This window comes from Salvia hispanica, chromosome 4 (genome assembly GCF_029641045.1).
Source record: "Salvia hispanica isolate PSC_SH4W2 chromosome 4, Shi_PSC_v1, whole genome shotgun sequence".
Lineage (NCBI taxonomy): Eukaryota > Viridiplantae > Streptophyta > Magnoliopsida > Lamiales > Lamiaceae > Salvia > Salvia hispanica.
In genome coordinates this window covers 51,772,240-51,791,021 of record NC_142695.1, presented here as the reverse complement: position 1 = coordinate 51,791,021, position 18,782 = coordinate 51,772,240, and the positions used below count along the sequence as shown (strand labels likewise).

The window sequence follows — 18,782 nt, the reverse complement described above, 5'->3', positions numbered from 1 at the left end:
TACCTAATTCCATTTAAATTTTAATGAGTAGTACTAGCTAGTAGTAGCATGAAAAACAATTATCTCCATCTCTATCTCTATGAGCTCATGAAGCAACTATGCGCAAGGTAACACTAATATCATGCTAGATGCAACTATGGAAGTATTTTTGTGACTTCAAAAAACTAATCGTCAATTTTCTATAACATAAAAATTCAAATTAATCGTCAATTTTCTATAACATAAAAATTTAAATTAATCGTCAATTTTCTGTAACATACAAATTCAATATGTGAAATTGGAAGCATGTATTAAAATGTTCTGAACCATATTCACTAGCATCTTTTTTAAGCAAAGTACTACTAACTCAAGACATTCATCTTATTCATATCATTATATTGAACAGTTGATCAAGACTAACAACACCAGAGCACAAGAAAAAGTAAAAGGTCAAAAATATTTTATGAATGAAAGGTATGGATTTGTAACTCAAAAGGATCCTTTCATGTGTGTTACACTAGTCATTATCTCATAGTCAAGGAGAAAAATAATACATATGTTACAATATAATCTCTCAATGCCAAACATATAAGCTCATGTCATTAGACTCATTAGGCTGAGACCAACACAATGGTCTCTACTTATATTTGGCAAAACTTCAACACAACAGCACAAAGGCCATCCTATTCTCAAGCATGTCTTCCTGTCTCAATGTCTCCTGATATCTCCTCGACTCAATGCTTTCTCTGTAAAAGAAGGCATTCACAGTGCTTTCTGTTAGGAGATTTTCTAGGCAAAATAAATCAAATTAATGAGGAAAGGAAATGAGATTTGCTTTGAGCAGCAGCAGTTTCAATCTCATGATATCAAGATCCTGTGCCTAGAATTGAATGGTGGATCCATAAAAAACCATACACGACAATTTTCAGCTAATTCGTGGGATGGCAACTAGTAGACATATAAGAATACAGAGCCATACCTTGCGCCTCTTAAATTTCCTATCTCCGCTGCCAGCATTGTTAAAACTGGTCATTTCTTCCGGGGCACTACCATCAAGGGGTAAACTTTTTATCTCGTCAAAGAAACTTTCAGTGAGACCAAGCAACCTGGCACAACAAAAAAGAAAGCAGCACTTGATTTATTAGAATAGCACAGGGGAAACAATATTATCATGGGAGATGACTCATCCAATGCAGCTTTGGTCTATGGTCCCCAGGAACTTACCCGTTTCTAGACTTAGTTAAGTGTTTCATCTTCTGTTTCTCAGCCTTGGTTATAGGTGCACGAGTAAAAAGTTCCTCTTCTTGTCGTGCACGTTCCTCCATCTTTTCAATGTACCTCCTTGCTTCTCTACTCTCTGCTCCCACACTTTCTCTAATCTGCATTCAGCATGATTCAGCACATATAAACCCATAACAAAAAAATGTCTACTATATTGTTAATGTTCTACCATAAACTCACCTCTTCAGGTCTTCCCTCAAGATCATCCATTAACTCTCTAACATAAGCACTCTGTTTCGCTTGTCGCATCATTTGTTTTTCTTTCCTCAAAGCGTTTTTCTCTTGTTTTGACATCTTATCTTCCTCCATAGCAGTTGGGGCGAATTTGGGGGGTCGATATACACCAGAACCATCCTATAGAACAATCTCATTTTATTCTTTAAAGGAAATGATGGGAGGATAACCCACAAACACTAGCAATAGATAATTATACTAATAACTAATAGCTGCTGAATTAAGGTAGGAGTACTATTAATCACCTCTGAAGTTGCTTTGGTTTTGCTGATAAGCAAATCTGGATTTGGGCGATATTTTAACAAGTCCTCCTGCTTCTCACTTTTATCTGTTCCCTTCTGAGCAAGAGTTGGTTCTTCCGTTGTCGTAGTGGTATTTGTTAGCTTCTGAATTTGGTATTGCATTTTCCTGTCTACTGGGCGAATCTGCAAGAAAACCAAGAGATAAGGGAATCGATTTCCTAAATGAACTGAACTGAATTGAAAACCACAGTGCACCACCACTACAAGTCATCTAAGCTTCAAATCTTTGATATACAAATGTGAGCATAGATTAACACACGCTTCCCTAAGTAATTGGTTCGCTATTTATTCTCGTCTCTTTTCATTCTATTTCTACAGTCAATGTGATGGGAGATATAAAGAGATACCTTCTCCAAGAATAATCTAATCTCAACAAGACTCCTCACAACTGGATGCCCCTGAATCGATAATCCTTTAGCCTTGCGAAGCAGAAAATAGACAAGAGACTGGCAATAGTTCAACAGAAGCAAGTGCTTGGCCTCAAGATAGGTTATCCCATCTGATGTTGGGAAATTTCCTGCTTTCACCTGTAATTAAAACAGTTTACGTGAACATTGGAACCCTTCGATTTCATCATCCAATATTCATCCCTATTATGCTTGAGAGATGAGAAGTTCATAACATAAATCGCATCAAATCAAATAACAGCTGATCCAAGATCCAAAAGATATCAAGACACACCTTAGAAGTCAAAACTTTGATTTTATTCGTCACATTATCCAAACCTTCCTTCATTTCCTTCAACAGAGCTACCAACTGTGGAGATTCTCTGGACCATTCATTTCATATAAACGTAAGTTTTTTTTTGTTTTTTCTTTTTTTTGACAAAATGGAAAAAAAAATCGAATGATAACTGATATCCTTACCTACTAATTCGTTCATCGCTAGGCGTAGAACTAAGTACCTCGGTCATTCTTTCTGCTGCTCAAAATTGATTTCACAAACTATCAATGTCTATGGCTCCTGAGCATATAAGAAGTAGAGATTCAATAAATTTGCATTCACTCAAAATGCAGAATTTGGTTGAATTAACTAACAAACGAAATACTATGCGCAACAAAGTACAAATAAAACTCACTCGTTATGATAAATTACCTCTGGCGGCAAGGCGGTGAGGCAGGCGCAGCGATTGAAACTGGCTGGGCTGGTTTCGCCGGTGAAGGGAAGAGAGAAGGATATGTAGGGTTTGAGAAAATATATTGGTGTGTGCATACCGTTTGGACTAACTAGTTTGGGCTTTTAAATTGTTGACTTATTGTTAAATTTAAATCCTTTTTTATTTAAGTAAATGTAGTAGTAACTTTTAAGTACATACAAATTTATTCACTTTTTTATTATTCTCAGTATTCTGCATATTGCAATTATTTAAGGTTTATATTTGTAAATAAATTTAGTTATTTATATTTGGTATTCAAGTTGTATAATTTATAAAAATATTTATATTTAAATAGCTAAATATTGTATACATAGTTAGAATTGAGTTGATTTTGATCTCTAATATTGAAATGTGTAAACATATTATTATGTATTGAAATTAAATTTCACAAAAGTGAATGTATTAATTGTGAAAATTATACTAGTATATTTTGGTATTTGCTTGATAATCTCAATATTTTCTGTTAACATTTTTAAGAGAAAATTGAAATGTGAATATAACTCCACATTATCCTAAGATTGAGACATATCAATTGAAACGATTTAACAAAGACTCGATCATTCTTAACTAAAAGTAGATGGAATATTGATCATTAACTTTGGATAAGCAATTTTAAAATCCTTAATGAATGTCCTGATTTATAACCATTTTTTATATTAAAGTTACTTATGGGTTAATGGTTCGCACCAGTATTGATCTTACTAGAAAACTTTGGTTTATTATTCACTTCTATTTCTCAAACCAAAATTTTTTCTTATCAAAGATGCTTATTTTGATTAACTATTCTTATTATTCTCTTTGAATTCTACTCCAATCTCGAATACGATTTTTCAATTACCAGTTATTGCATTAGTTTATGTGTGTACATAGTGCGCGTGATTTAGCACATACAATTAATATAAATTATAAACATTACTATTTCGATTGTTGTCAAATTCCATCTATTTAACTCAAATAATACTCTCGTGTCGTGTGAATGATATCCAGGAGGACTACCCAGTATACACTGCTTTACATGTTCAATTCTTCAATAATAATAATCAACGTTTGGTTTATTCGCATGCAATTTGTGATAGTCGAATTTGAAATGCACAAAATAATTAATACTGCTACTATAAAATGTACGCAATTTCTTTTTATGGAAGTTATGAAAACGAATATCATTATAGAAGAGGCAAATGCCATTATTAATGCTGCAACTATATCAAAACTATTGAAGGCAAGAATACGCCAACGATTTCTCCTCACTCAGTTCTTGAGCAGTTGCATCCAACTTCTTCCGCGAAAACTCATCAATCGACAGACCTAAACACACAATTAAATTAGTGACACGAAACTACGATGATATGTCCGAAAACTCATATGCAGTAAGATAGTAAGAAGCAGAAATATAATGGAGTAATGTATTCTAACCTTGAACAATTGACCACTCTCCATTCTTGCAGGTAACTGGAAATGAATGGATGAGACCAGCTGGGACATTGTATGATCCATCAGAGTATACACCCATTGAAACCCAATCACCCTATAAAATATCCAACAAAATATCATATAAATCTAAAGTCTACATAAAGGAAGCTGAATAAACAAGCAAGCAAAAACATACCTCCGGAGTGCCAAGGACCCAGTCGCGGATATGATCACAAGCAGAACTCGCAGCAGATAGCGCACTAGAAAACTTTCTAGCTTTGATTATAGCAGCCCCGCGCTGCTGCACAGTTGTAATGAACTCCCCTTTCAGCCTGGCAATATACAAAAGAATTTAAATTTCTAAGGTGATGAATTTTTATTTTTTTTCTTTGTTTGTTCAACCAAACTAACTCATGTAGTACCATTCATCATTGGCAACGAGCTCGCGCACAGGCTTTGCTCCGGATGAAGTCTTGACGGATGCATGGTTGACATCGGGATACTGTGTTGAGGAGTGATTCCCCCAAATGATCACATTCTTGACATCTGCTACTTGCACCTTCAATCTCTCTGAAACCTGTCCGAGGGCCCTGTTGTGGTCCAATCTAGTCAAGCAAGTAATGTTCTTCTGAGGAATTGATGGAGCAAATTCCTTAAGAATCAACGCGTTCGTATTGGCAGGATTAGCAACAACCAGAACCTGCAAGTACAAACTACACACAGTAAGAATTAAAGAGGTAAAAGGTTTATAGTATGTAAACACACAAACTATGACTAAATTTTGGTTTCTAACCAAATAAATGATACTACTACTAACTAGTGTTCACTGAAACCAGAAACTAATTTAACCTTGCAGTTAGGTGCAGCATGCTTTTCAAGAGCAGAGGCTTGAGACTTGTAGATGGACACATTCTTTGACATCACATCTTTCCTCTCCATGCCCTCTTTCCTTGGGAAGCCACCAACCATGACAGCAACATTGACACCGGTGCAAGCTTCAACTACATCGGTGGTGGCTACAACGCCTGATTTTCAACAGCACAATCAAACATGTCTCAGTTTATAAGCATACATACAAGTAGTCAGGACTTAGCAAGACAAGCATATATGCTACCTTTAAGGAGAGGGAATGCTGCATCGACCAATTCCATTTTGACGCCATTGAGCGCCTCAGCTGCAGGCGCAATATCGAGCATGTGGAGAATCACAGGCTGATCAGGTCCCAACATAGCTCCACGAGCAACCATAGGCACTAAAGCATATCCAATTTGTCCTATTAAAAACAAACAAGCCCTTAGTAACAGGATGCCGCTGCTAATAACATTTACAACCACTTAAAGCAATCATGAAACTGTAGATCGAGTTCATCACACAAGTTTAATTTCGAAATGCAGCGTTGTGGTTCAAACATCAAACACCACAGGCACAGAAGCAATATCACAGATCCAATCATGTTATAAGCCCTAGATTCCAGTGTCAAATGATAGAACTGAAACAATTAAAATTCAGGCTAATACCAGAAATCTCATAAACCTCTGGAAATGACGATAAAAATTTCCACATTTTTAACACACAGCTATTCCTTTCAATAAGCATCAATCGTTTAAACAGAAAAACTTCACTCACACAAGATCAACGGATTTATGATCTACTATTTCGCTAATTAAAAACTGATCCAAAATCATTAGATTTAAAAAAAAAAAAAAAAATCTCACCTGCGGCGCCGGTGACGAGAACTCGTAGTGGTTCCTTCGCCATTGCTTCGTACTGAATTGTGATGTGAGATCGATTCTGCTTAAAATCTGCGGTGAAAGCGATGGTTTAGGTACGTCAAGTATTTATATGCAAAATTGTTGATGAGGAAAACTCGATTAGCATTAACAAACTACTGTGATTAGGAATGAGAAAAAAAAAACGAACCCGCTAAATATTTGTGTTCAAACCGGAGTGCACTTGGTTTTCACTAATTAAATACAGTAGTTTCACTTAGAATAAATGGCAAATTAGGGAAAAAAATTGGTCAAATTCACATTTTTAAATTGATGACGTTTATGCGTTATTAAGTTTAGTAATTTTTTGAATATCACATTGAAAATTTGAGAAAAATATTAAAATTAATGATTTGTATGATTTGATTTTTTAAGTTGCATAATGAATCAGAATTTGACAAAAATGCATGGTTTTTTTCTAACATAAAATAAACTGTGGGTAATGTTTGTTTAATTATGAGATTGATGCTTTTTCATATTTTCATGAGATATTTGTGTTTAGAATGGTAAAAAGAATTCATATTGTTATCATTATTTAAAACCTCAAATAGACATAGGATAGGAATAAGGAATGTAACATTTATTATAATTACACCTTACTCCAACAGGAATGTAAGGTGCAAACTGATTTGCCACTTTGAATAAATTGGAATGTTAAGTATTAAATTTACAACTCACTCCAATATAGGAATGTAGTAAGATGTAGCTTTGCCACTTTGAATAAATTTCTCTCGGCATAATATTATGACTATGCGACTTACTTTGTTCGTAGGATACAACAAGTTGAATAAACAAACTATAAACATCAACAAATGCGTAATTTCTCTATTATATTCGAAGTTTGATGAATGACTTAATTATACGAGCATGAACAATAATTTAAAGTTAGTTTTTGACATGTAATGACAACAAAATCACCGAATAATCAATCCATACAAATACGATGGAAATTTCTTCACTAAAGGATCGGGAAGCAATTTATTTGTCAGGTTGAAATTCATTAGGTGAAGAAGAAGGTCGTCGCCAAAATATATAGTACTCCGTAACTTTTTAAAAAATCTTCAAATAAACAACAACATATACTCATCTTTTTCCAGATGAGCATATATTGGCTCATTATGTTCATTATATCTCAACCATCCATGTCCGATAATATGTTTCCAAAATTGTGTCATGGAGTATGGAGTCAAGAGTATATAGTATATCTTAATTTGGCATCTCAGGTATCCTTTCACGAATTAGGGCAAATGCAGGGTGGTTGTGTGGTTGGAGCACAAAGTTTTATTGCAATATATAAGGAGCAACAACCAAGTCGACCTCGATCTCATCTAGGGCGGTACCTGATTATCAACATTAAAGTATTTATGTAGATATCAACCAAAACATAAATTTCCTAACCATTTTTTTGAAATAAAGAAAAAGAAAGAAGTTTCTACGTTAGACAAACAATCAATCCCCTTATCATTAAGGAAGAAGATAATGTTGTATAGCCTGGCACGAATATAAAAAAAAATGTTACTCCGTATTATTTTTGTGCATTTTTTATTTCGACACGAAAGGAATTGGACAAGTACTAATATGTACAAAAAGAATTCCAAGGATGAATTAAGAAATGTGAGCTGTCAAATAAGACATGCTCGGAAAAGTCTTCACGTCCCTATATATGTGTCGTTTATATTAACAATGAAAGAATTAAATTGTTGTCTTTTTCTAGAAGAAATATTGTCATATTCAACCTTTTATTGTGATTGTTATGTGTCTTGTATCTTCGAAATGTCTATATCTGAAAAAAAGTGGGGAAAAAAAATCTGATTTCCAAATGGAAGTATGATATATCAACCCTTGCTTCCATTGAAAAGGCACTGAAATAAGCCCTCAAATTTACAAGTTGCGATCTGTATGGTTGTGGAATGTACATATCTATTGATCTGAAGACCTTCTTGAATTATCATTATTATATTTATATCAATATGCCATGAATAGTATTCTAATACACACACACATTCGGATATTTATAATAAAGACAACTCATATATATGGAGTATAAGATATCAACCATATAGGTAGGGGACTCACACTAGTACTTATAAGTTATCAACCATAGGATCTGTCAAATGCACTAGCCTTTTTTTATCATGATATTTTGCTCTGATTAATTTTATAGAATCATATTGTTTTCATTTTTTGAGACATTATATTATTACGATTTGCTTAGAGGGTTGTCCATAATTAGCATAATTTTGACAAAGATTTAAAAATTTAATGAGTAATTTATACTCATATAACTGATGAGTTGAATTTATTTTTTCACTTTTGAGTTGCACTGGATCTAAGTTATAAGTGAATATGTAAAGTACATGGTCAATATTTTTCATCTATAGTCCTTAACATTTGTTAAAACTTATAGCTATACTAAATGTATGGATGAAGTATTTTCCACACTGCATTTTATGAACTATGCTACTCAAACCAGACCTCATGAAAAATATTATAGTAACATTAGGCAAATTTCCAGGTATGGAATCATGCAAATCATATATTACTCCATTATTCTTGGTAAAATAATGGTGTTGGATATATAGTCAGCCGCACTAAGAAATTGGGTGTTACAAAAGCAAAGTTTAAGTTATAATAAAGCAGCCATTGAGAGCAGCGAAGGGGCGTGGGTGGGCCTATGGTGCTCGCCCATTGGGGTACACCACCCGCTTACTATAGACCCCATGTAGACAATAATAACCCGCCCCTATCTATAATATGCGGTTCATGATTCTTATCTGGATTCCAAATCCAACCGTCTACGTACGGAGTCGTCCCACTTGATTCCTAAGTCACGCCGTTTATTTTTTTAAAGCAGATTCCATCTTCAAAAATCTATTACTATACCTAAGCCTATTAAGTAAGTATTATTATAATTTACAATGCTAAAATTCAAGTTGCACAAACACATTTTGCCGACGTGTGTATGTTGGGGCGACATTGCAAACTCTTTAGGATACTGACATGTTTTATAATATCATATTTGCCTTCATGCATCATAATAAGTTATGTAACTTATGTTGAATAAGTAATTTTTTATAGCAAACAAATGTACATCTAAAAATTAGACTCTTAAGTCCTAATCGAATAAAAATAGATGGAAGATATTTGTTAGATTGACATATATGAAAATAATTAAGTCTTTGATTATCTAATTTTAACATGAGGGGAAAGTTTGTTCAACCAATATGACCGTTATGCTCACACTATAACTATACATATGATCAAATTCATGATGTTCCAAATATAATTATCCGAGCTACTAGTGGTGAGCTCCCATCATAATATTTAAGATATACAGTACACTACTTTAATTACTGCCACATCACTTGTGTTTCCTTGGATCAAGCAGCATGCTCTTTATTTAAATCTTAATATTAAAATATAATATACGATTATTATAATATTGTTGTATGTTGATGTTTACATGAAATAAAGCAAATTGCCTATAGATATATCTTCTAGATCTTTTGAGTTTTCTCGTTTTTAAAGTAATCGAATATCACATTAATTACATATCTCCGGATTAATATGAACTCCTTTTACTAAAGTATTACAAATCTTATACTAGTACCATTTATTATAATATTACGATTATAATAATATAGTTGATGTTAACATGAAATAGAGAAAATTCCCTGTATATATCTTCTAGATCTTTTAAGTTCTCTCTTTTTTTTTTCAAGTAGTCGAAATTATCCTCTAGCTTTACGCATCTAATGATTAATATGAAATCCTTAAATCCTAATAACAAATTCCAGAATTGGAGTGATCTTATCCACATAATATGGAGTAAATCCCTTACCGATCATCTTAATATCTTGATTACCACATGAAGAACATTCCATCTTTAATACTTTTACAGCAATCAATATGAATAAGAAATATAAAATGAGTGTTCCCCGCTGGTGTACCAAAAAGAAAGAGAAAGAATTATTAAACATTAATAATAGTATATTACGCGTAGACAATCTGATATATTCCACATAGGATATTCGCAGCTAAATCCCAAATTCATGATTTTCCCACAATTAATCGTTATATTTATTTCTATCTATTCCTATAATGAAGGGTTATTACAATTTTATATTTCAATTTTGATTTAGAAATCCTAAATAGACTTGGAATCACGATTATAAATAGAGTATTTTAATCAATGTATGGTTATGCTGAAGCAAAAATAAAATATTCATCTATTACTACGACGCAACAAGGAAACACCTGATCGGAAACCGTCAAGCCTCCGTCAACTCGGATAACACGTGTGCTCGTCTAATTGGCTTCCTATTTAAACCGAATATTCCTCTCCGAAATTCCAACTACCAAACACTCTCTCTCTCTCTCTCCTCTCTCATAAATATACCCCACCCACCGTACGAACTGCTTATCCCGTAGAGAAAAAACAAAACAAAAAAGTGATGAGTGGAGAGCTAGAGAGAGACTACACAGTGGGCGACGAGATCGGTAGGGGCAGATACGGCGTCGTTTCGACCTGTCACTCCTCCCTCACCGGCGACTGCTTCGCCCTCAAGTCCATCGACAAGCGCCTCATCCAGGACGACCCCGTCGACAGCCTCTGCCTCCGAAACGAGGCCAAGCTCATGCACCTCGTCTCCGCCCACCCCAATGTCGTCGGACTTTTCGATGTCTACGAGGACGACCACTTCCTGCATCTTATTTTCGAGTATTGCGCCGGCGGCGATCTTTTCCAGCGGATCACGGCCCGCCCCGCTCTCGCCGAGTCCGAAGCCCGCCGATTCCTCGTTAGTTCTTCTTTTCCATGAATTTCATTTTTATTCTTCTGCTGAATGCGATTTTGTACACACATTATGCTTAGCTTCTGGAATTTTGTTTTTTTGAAAATTATTATTAGAATGTTTTCCCCCAATTTGGTTCAAAAGAATCCCCTTTTTCCCCCAATTTGTTACCAGAAAACCTTTTTTTGTTGAAGCAGTTTCTCAAAAATTAAAAACCAGAGGAATTCTGGTAAAATCATGGTTGAGCTTGAAAATAAAAATATCTTACTGCAATTTTTAGAGAAATTTGACAAGGTGTTCATTGTAGTTATAATCCGGTAATTTATCTTATAAAATCCTAAATTGAAGTTAGGAAATTATATGATTATTTATAATCCGGTTATTTATCTTATAAAATCCTAAGTTGAAGTTAGGAAATTATATGATTATTTACTTGGAATGGACATTGGAAAGATTTACACGAGATTGTCATTGACCATTCTTGAGTTAAATAATGTGGGATTTGAGCACATGTAAAGTTTCTCCTTGTTTGAGATAATGAATTAGGGAAATTTCTGTTTTTGCAACCAATTTTCTTCATTAGTTGATAGCTGTAACTGTCTGTAGTAACGTATTCCCAACTATAGTAAAAGTAGAGGAGTTGCCTTCTTCAAAGATGGTTTTGTTGTATGATATTTATGCTAACTTACTTGATCATGACACACTAACGCAGTTGCCACTAATGGAGGCCATAGCACACTGCCACAACCACGGAATAGCCCATCGTGACATCAAACCCGACAACATTCTCTTCAACAGCTACAACGAGCTAAAGCTTGCGGATTTTGGTTCAGCTGAGTGTTTTGGCGGTGGAGGGCTGATGTCTGGGATTGTCGGGACCCCCTACTACGTTGCCCCGGAGGTATTAGCAGGCAGGGACTACAACGAAACGGTGGATGTGTGGAGTGCAGGTGTCATATTGTACATAATGCTAGCTGGGATCCCTCCTTTCTATGGAGAGTCGGCACAGGAGATTTTTGAGGCTGTGCTTAGGGCGAATCTGAGATTCCCGAGGAAGGTTTTCAGCTCAGTTTCAGCAGAAGCTAAGGATCTGCTGAGACGAATGCTTTGTAAGGATGTGTCTCGAAGGTTCTCAGCTGACCAAGTCTTGAGTAAGCATATATGCCAACTAATAACCGTCTTGTTTTCTCTGTTTTAGTGATTAGAAGCTGCATATCCTCTCTTTTTGCTTTTATATACTATGAACAATGTGATACTAAACTAGCTTTCAAAATCTGTTTGTGAAGGGCATCTGTGGATGACAAATGGTGGCGACTCCATAGACGTGGGTCTTCTTGCTTGAGAATGTTGTTTTTAATGCAGCCAAGAACCGAGTAAATGGATATGAACCCGTTTTATAGGCACCGTGTCCATAAACTTAGCTAGATATATAGTAGAAGAATGTTCTGCACCGTGGTCTTGTACAAAGTTCGTTCAGAAATCGGAACTAGTAGCATCAAATGGCGAGTGCCTTCCTTTCAATGGAAGTGTTTGTATAAGCACTAGCCTTTTGTGTTTCCCTTCTTTGATTCTCAATTTATTAGTATGTTGAAGAGAAGAGACCCCCAAGATCACCTGTAAATTTGGCTGATGGAATCAAGTCTTCTTTTTATAAGATTTTGAACTTCTCATCTGCATCAGGTTATGTTTGTCAATATATTAATGCTATAAGTTGCCAAATTTCCACTTTGTACTGTTAAGTTTTTGTTAATTAATCTGAAATCAAGAACAAGTGAAATTGTTTTGTAAGAATTTATCTTCTAGTTTTTCAAGAAGACAATCTCCCACAGCTAGAACGTGCATTGACATTGATTTGAACATGACATAAAATTATCGTGTTATACAAAATGACACGGATCTACCCAAAGTGCCAAACACAACATGAAACTGCGAGTCTTATTGGATCGATACGATAAGGCTATACACTCAGCCCATCAATTTCATCAAGTCTAGTGATTTTGTGTTGGTGTAAAAATTTTCACTTCTAAACATACTAGACATAATCAACTAAACAATAGGAAAAATAATTAATCTGTATCACTATGTGAGTAAACTTGTATACAAATCAGCCGCAATATTTTGGCAAATCTGTTGGAATGGTGGCGATTGGAATCTTCATAGTTGCACATAGCCAAAATGAGATCCAGTTTGTATCAGAGTCCAAATCACTTACTATTTTTATTATATACTTCAGCTGATTTTTCTTTTTATCATCAAGATTTTGTTGCATCAAATTATAGTATGTAATAATTTCTTTTTTAACTTATTGTCATTCTTATTAGATAAAAATTGATTATTAGAGTTGACTCAAATTAAGGTGCGGAGTATATCATATCCAAATAAATATTGATTATGATATATTTTTTTTAATGAAATATTAACAAAATACTCCAACTTACATTACTTTGGTGAATCGAATTAGGTACCAATCTAACAAAAGCGTTTTACGACTTAATCACTAATCGATTATGTGATGTACCACACACATTCAAATCCGACTCATCGAATACAAGATGACTTAAAAATTACTATCTAGGAAATCGAACACTTATAAAAATTCCATCTCAATCACACCGGAACCGTCCTAGAATCTCTCACACCCATTTCCGTAATCTCGTTTCCATTCCCATCTTCATTCTCATTCTCGTTCTCCCTCGCCATCTCCTCCAGCGACTTCCCATTCGACTCGGGCACCAAGAAAGTAAACAACACCCCCAACGCGTTCACGCACCCGAGCACCAGCAGCGAGTTCCTCACCCCAATCCCGGGCTTGTACCCCGCGTCCACCTTCGACGGATCCTTTGACTGAGCCGCATATAAAAACCCAAACGCGCCCACAATCGCCCCGGCCTTCCCTGCCGCCGACGATATCCCGTGGCACGTCGACCGGAACCTCGCCGGAAAAATCTCCGCCGGGACTACAAACGTCGTGGCGTTGGGGCCGAAATTCGCGAAGAAGAACGTCAGCGAGTACATGACCACGAACCCGATCCGGTTGTCCCGGTGAGTCCAGTGGTCGTAGGGGATGGCTAAAGCGAACATGAAGATTGTCATCATCGTGAAGCCCATGATTTGGATGAAAAACCTTCCGATTCTGTCGATGAAGAAGACGGTGAACCAGTAGCCGGGGACGGTGCTGCACAGAGCGATCAGCGTTTGAGCCCTCGCAATTTTGTACACTTCTTCTAGAGCGTTCATCGTTTTGGCGGCCGGAATCCAGCCGATCGCGCTGAAGATGTCTTTCTGGAAGAGGTTCTGGCTGTAGAAGGCGATGTCGAGGAGGAACCACGTGCTCGTGGTCCCGAGGAGGTGGAGCCCGTGTCGCCGGAGGAATTCCTTCGAAAACAACCCGAATTGCTTCTGATTTTCCGCACCGGCCCGCTCGGGCTCCGCCTCCAAATCCACTTGCAAAACCCGAGACATGTCGGCCGCCGCTTGTTTCGCATTTTTCGCGACAAGGGCGGTGTACCGGGCGGTCTCGGGCATCTTCATCCGCCAGTAGTAGGTAAGGGCCGCAGGGAGCGCGCCGAAAATAACAATAAGCCGCCACACGTAGTCCGAGGCGGGCGGGAGGGAGGCGGCCGCGTTGACCTCGTAGGCCGGGGCGGGGTAGGCCGCCTTAAATGCGGCCGACATAATAATTGCCACCATTCCGCCAGCCAGGATGCCAAATCCCTGCATGGCGAAGACCGCGGCGATAAATGCGCCGCGGGTTTTTTTATTGGCGTACTCGGACATAATAGTGGCGGAAAGAGGGTAGTCGCCGCCGATGCCAAAGCCAAGCCAGAAGCGGAAAAAGCAGAGGGTGGCCATGACCGCCTTCGGCTGGCTCCCCAGGGAGAGGCCGGAGGCGATGGAGCAGATGACCATCATCATGAGGGTCATGCCGTAGACTTTTTTGCGGCCGAGCTTGTCGCCGAGCCAGCCGAAGAAGAGTTGCCCGGTGAGGGTGCCGCAGAAGGCGACGCCGTTGACGGCGGCGGCCACGTTAGGAGGGAGGGTGCCGGGCTTGTCGGCGCCCGGGACGGTGTAGTAGAGGCGGCCGAGGAGCTTGGTGACGAGAGAGATGCAGAAGAGATCGTAGGCGTCGGTGAAGAATCCCATTCCGGCGATCACGATCGCCGTGAAATGGTACCATTGTGTTTTGGCAACGTCTAGTGCGTTTAGCACTTCTAATTGTTTCTTAGCCATAACTACCTGAAAAATTAATCCAAGATACAATTAAAATAATGATGCGAATCAAGATAAACGTGCTTCAATTAAAATGCATTGTTTTGGAAGATTCTGACTATAAAAAATCATGTCAAATTTTGACATGATTTTAAATAATTAAGAAAATATTATTTTTTTCTGAATTAGTAGTAGTACATGAGATAAATCATATAGGAAAACGATATATTTCCAAGTATACTACTTCTACTTATTTAAGATATTTATTGAACAGAAGAGTTGAATGGTTGTTTAGATAGGACATGGAAATGGGGAAAACTCTCCTTCTGAAGTCAATAATGGTAGTATAAGTCAATATATGGATTAAAATCAATGACCGGATTTTGAATTAATGCCCACAGCTGTTTCTATTATGGCACAGATCCCTAGATTTATTTTATTGAACGTTGAAATTTCAATACTTATCGTTATCGAACATGCTCATTCCGCAATTTACGTATGTGCCCACGCCGTCAAATAGAAAATATACATTTATTAATTATTTATAATTAATATTTTTATATGTACCATTAAGTACAAAATATTGAGTATGATAATTGTATTAATCAAAGTTTTAAAATAAAATTTTATGTTGTATAATGAAATTTATTGGATTTATTTCATAAACGTGTGGTTCACAAACAAAAAGAGATCGCAAAAGGTTGGCAGTTGGCACTTTCCCAGAAACTTTGGAAAGGCCGTTTGAAAATAGGGCAAACTAAATAGTTCTACTCCTAATTTCATTATTAGAACTTACAAGCATAAAATAAGGAATTGTAATAATCGTTACGTGATTCTTCAAACTCAAATTCACAATCAATTCAAGAGCTATATAATTAGATGGAATCCCCTTTTCAATAAGGTGAAAAAAGTCCTCTATTCACATATTCATTCCTCAAGCAGCAAATGCATTTGAACTTCATATATGTGATTCAGATATAAACCAATAAAAGAAGAAAACATAAATATTTTAACAGCACTGACCTCAGCTGTGCTTCAGAATCGATATTTCACTCTTCCTTCAAATATTTTTCAGTAATTATCAGAGAAAAAAATCAAGACGAGGAGAGAGAGGGAACAGATTCGATTTGATGTGGAAGTAGAGAAATACTTGGTTGGTATTTATATACGAAGTGAAGAATCTAAGCGGCATATTCGGGATACGGGTCCAATATCCAAACAGCTCTGCCTTTTTAGGTTTGACACGTGTCATCTTTGGTGGGCCTCCCTTGAATGCAATTTGCCCTTGGTTAGACTTCGTACTCTATTGGTCAACGGATGGGTGATTTAAAGATTAACTTTACCTCATCAGATTCTTTACTCATATCTCTCTTTTCTTTGGAAAGTAAAACTTTGGTATTTTAAAAAGAATATCCTTGTTACCTAAGAAGGAAAAGGTATAATTCGGAGTATTAAGATGAGGTAGTAGTATTTTAGTATGCTAGCGGTACCAAACATCAAATAAAATTTGGTATTCACAAAAATTAAAAACTTTAAAGAATTTTTGCCTGTTTATAATTTCGGCTAAATTTGAGAGCAAATTTGTGACTTTTCGTGACCAAGGAAAAGGCAAATTTGGTATTCACAAAAGTTATGGACTTATTTGTAATTTCGTCTAAACTTGAGAGAATAGAAAAATCAAATTTGGTATTCACAAAAATTATGAACTTCAAAGAATTTTGCCTGTTTGTAATTTCGGCTAAATTTGAGAGAAAACATTTTCGTGACCGAGGAAAGTCAAATTTGGTATTTTGTTAAAGAATGTTTGCCAATTAGTAATTTCAGCAAATTAAATTTGAGAGAAAAATTGTGTTTTAATTTTTGTGACCAAGGAAATTCTTGACCTACATCCTTGTCATTTTATTTGGTTGATTTCCATGAAATTTCCATAGCAACGTAACTGACACACCGTCAGTAGAATTAAATACAACATGGAAAAATTGCATCAAAAAGTCATTTTCTCTTTTTTTCAATGGATACGTCTTGATATGTTCAATCCATTATCCATACATACAGTTAATAAGGCTAATCTTTATACGCAATTACTTTGTGTAGAAAATTTTAAAAATTAACTGCAATTTAGGATATAAAAGAAAGTGACCGAAAGTTGAGAATAAATTATCTTAATTTTTTATTTTACTAGGATGCTTTCATTTAGTTGAATTTGAAGTGTTGGTTATATAGTTGGAAACACAAGTTTTCTATAATTTGGACCTAACAACATAAAATAATCGATTGCCGTTATAATTTTTATATATATAGTTAAGTTTTTGTAATGATTTAGTATGTGCCTGAGACCCTAATGTAACCTTAATTCATTGTTAAGGTTTTTTTAGTACAAAAAATCACTCTAAGTTTAAACAACTTAATCATGCAATCGAGTTTATTTCCCTATAATTAAGTTGTCATATTCAATCACAAAGTGGAGTACTTTTTCCACATAAAAATATAAAAACGAGGTCTTCTTCTTTTGCTTGCAAGCCGATGTAATTCAGTAGGACATCGAAAGTCGACGATGAGTAAACGATGCTGGACCGTATGAAGTAATCACCAATAAATGATATGCACACAAATTACACATTACATAAATATAGTATATTATAAATTATAGGATAAGAAGTGGTGAATCCATTTTTACGACAAAAACAAATTTAAAATATGTGGTTGATTAAGATGACCTCGGCGTACAAGCTGAGTTTACATTGATCATATAATATACGACGTTGGTTACACCAAAATTATAGTGAAAATGCTCTAATTTAGGTTATAATGAAAAATTAAAGTAAGAGTCACACCAAGCGATGCTTCATTTTAAGCGCTAACAACAATTAAACCAACCGAATAATTGCAACCAGATTAAATATTTTGGTATTAATTTTTAATTTGATGTTAGGAATTCTGCCCCCTATATGTATATAGTAATTTCGTGCATAGTAGTATTAAATTATTATTGTTCCCCAACTACATGCTTGCAGCTGGCCCATTCACACTTAATTATCATTTAGGGGTCCATATTCATCTTTATTTTTCTTGGCACATATGAGAAAAGTCCAAGTCAACTGTCACAGACACACTAGAGTTATCATGAATTGAATACCTCAATTGCGACGTTTAATCTATCATACCAATACGTATTGTGTGTGTCATATAAATGGAGTATATTTTGTACTTTATTAATTGTTTCCGATTTTTGTGTGTGAATGATATATATGTGAATTATATATTTTAGAGTTGAAAATTAGTAATGAGCTCCTAGGAAACTTCCGAATATTTTTTGTAAAATTGGACAATTTAAAAAGAGAATGATTATTTTCTGCAACAAATCCAAACTCGAATGATGAGAATCATGGGATAGTAATTCTTTTAATATTTTTTACATAGTGGAGCAATTATATTGAGGAATATCCTCGCATATAAGTTTGATCAGTCCTTTCTTAAATTGCATCAATTCTTATGATACAATGATGAATCCAACACTATAACTTATTTATCAGACTAATTAATCTCGTTTCTAAGTTAGTGGGTCGGTAAAATTTATTCCAATGTATATTTTGACAAGATCATTAAACATCTAGAATGGACTGAATGAAGCAATTAGAATTGATTAAAG

General features: G+C 35.7%; 3 protein-coding genes and 1 pseudogene across 5 annotated transcripts; 1 reads left to right on the top strand and 3 right to left on the bottom strand.

The window, feature by feature from the left end:
* Nucleotides 1–422: 422 nt before the first annotated feature.
* Nucleotides 423–3,020, bottom strand: LOC125192523 (Sas10/Utp3/C1D family). 2 transcript variants are annotated; one of them, XM_048090122.2, is made up of 9 exons: nt 2,892–3,020; nt 2,663–2,759; nt 2,478–2,565; nt 2,144–2,323; nt 1,740–1,919; nt 1,441–1,614; nt 1,204–1,358; nt 959–1,085; nt 423–725 (listed from the first exon to the last, which is right to left on the bottom strand). In XM_048090122.2, the coding sequence occupies exons 2-9, from the start codon at nt 2,707–2,709 to the stop codon at nt 714–716; spliced, it is 963 nt and encodes a 320-aa protein (XP_047946079.1). In that variant the 5' UTR covers nt 2,710–2,759; nt 2,892–3,020; the 3' UTR covers nt 423–713. The 2 variants fall into 2 exon arrangements, with proteins under 2 accessions (XP_047946079.1, XP_047946078.1); XM_048090121.2 differs by having other exon boundaries at nt 2,875–3,010.
* A 1,042-nt stretch (nt 3,021–4,062) lies between these two features.
* LOC125196231 (malate dehydrogenase, cytoplasmic) lies at nt 4,063–6,236 on the bottom strand. Its single transcript, XM_048094657.2, has 7 exons — nt 6,078–6,236; nt 5,477–5,635; nt 5,212–5,387; nt 4,785–5,062; nt 4,559–4,694; nt 4,366–4,477; nt 4,063–4,257 (listed from the first exon to the last, which is right to left on the bottom strand). Exons 1-7 carry the CDS (start codon nt 6,118–6,120, stop codon nt 4,163–4,165), a joined length of 999 nt encoding a protein of 332 aa, XP_047950614.1. The 5' UTR covers nt 6,121–6,236; the 3' UTR covers nt 4,063–4,162.
* Nucleotides 6,237–10,545: 4,309 nt separating this feature from the next.
* LOC125192863 (phosphoenolpyruvate carboxylase kinase 1-like) lies at nt 10,546–12,578 on the top strand. Its single transcript, XM_048090532.2, has 3 exons — nt 10,546–10,930; nt 11,637–12,075; nt 12,211–12,578. The coding sequence occupies exons 1-3, from the start codon at nt 10,586–10,588 to the stop codon at nt 12,264–12,266; spliced, it is 840 nt and encodes a 279-aa protein (XP_047946489.2). The 5' UTR covers nt 10,546–10,585; the 3' UTR covers nt 12,267–12,578.
* A 762-nt stretch (nt 12,579–13,340) lies between these two features.
* On the bottom strand, nt 13,341–16,278 carry LOC125195719 (low affinity inorganic phosphate transporter 1 pseudogene; annotated as a pseudogene). The gene is made up of 2 exons (XR_016128915.1): nt 16,157–16,278; nt 13,341–15,160 (listed from the first exon to the last, which is right to left on the bottom strand). The product of XR_016128915.1 is annotated as a low affinity inorganic phosphate transporter 1 pseudogene (transcript).
* Between the last annotated feature and the right edge of the window lie 2,504 nt (nt 16,279–18,782).

What these genes read in the sequence shown, in the direction of transcription:
- LOC125196231 (XM_048094657.2), bottom strand. Translation starts at nt 6,120, where the DNA reads ATGGCGAAGGAACCACTACGAGTTCTCGTCACCGGCGCCGCAG. An exon ending in CTCGTTGCCAATGATGAATG is followed by an intron (nt 4,695 to 4,784) that starts GTACTACATGAG and finishes GTATATTGCCAG; the next exon opens with GCTGAAAGGGGAGTTCATTA. An exon ending in AGAGTGGTCAATTGTTCAAG is followed by an intron (nt 4,258 to 4,365) that starts GTTAGAATACAT and finishes TTGTGTGTTTAG; the next exon opens with GTCTGTCGATTGATGAGTTT.
- LOC125192863 (XM_048090532.2), top strand. Translation starts at nt 10,586, where the DNA reads ATGAGTGGAGAGCTAGAGAGAGACTACACAGTGGGCGACGAGATCGGT. An exon ending in CCGAAGCCCGCCGATTCCTC is followed by an intron (nt 10,931 to 11,636) that starts GTTAGTTCTTCT and finishes ACACTAACGCAG; the next exon opens with TTGCCACTAATGGAGGCCAT. An exon ending in CTCAGCTGACCAAGTCTTGA is followed by an intron (nt 12,076 to 12,210) that starts GTAAGCATATAT and finishes CTGTTTGTGAAG; the next exon opens with GGCATCTGTGGATGACAAAT.
- LOC125192523 (XM_048090122.2), bottom strand. Translation starts at nt 2,709, where the DNA reads ATGACCGAGGTACTTAGTTCTACGCCTAGCGATGAACGAATTAGTAG. An exon ending in AGCGATGAACGAATTAGTAG is followed by an intron (nt 2,566 to 2,662) that starts GTAAGGATATCA and finishes TGAATGGTCCAG; the next exon opens with AGAATCTCCACAGTTGGTAG. An exon ending in TTAGATTATTCTTGGAGAAG is followed by an intron (nt 1,920 to 2,143) that starts GTATCTCTTTAT and finishes GTTTTCTTGCAG; the next exon opens with ATTCGCCCAGTAGACAGGAA.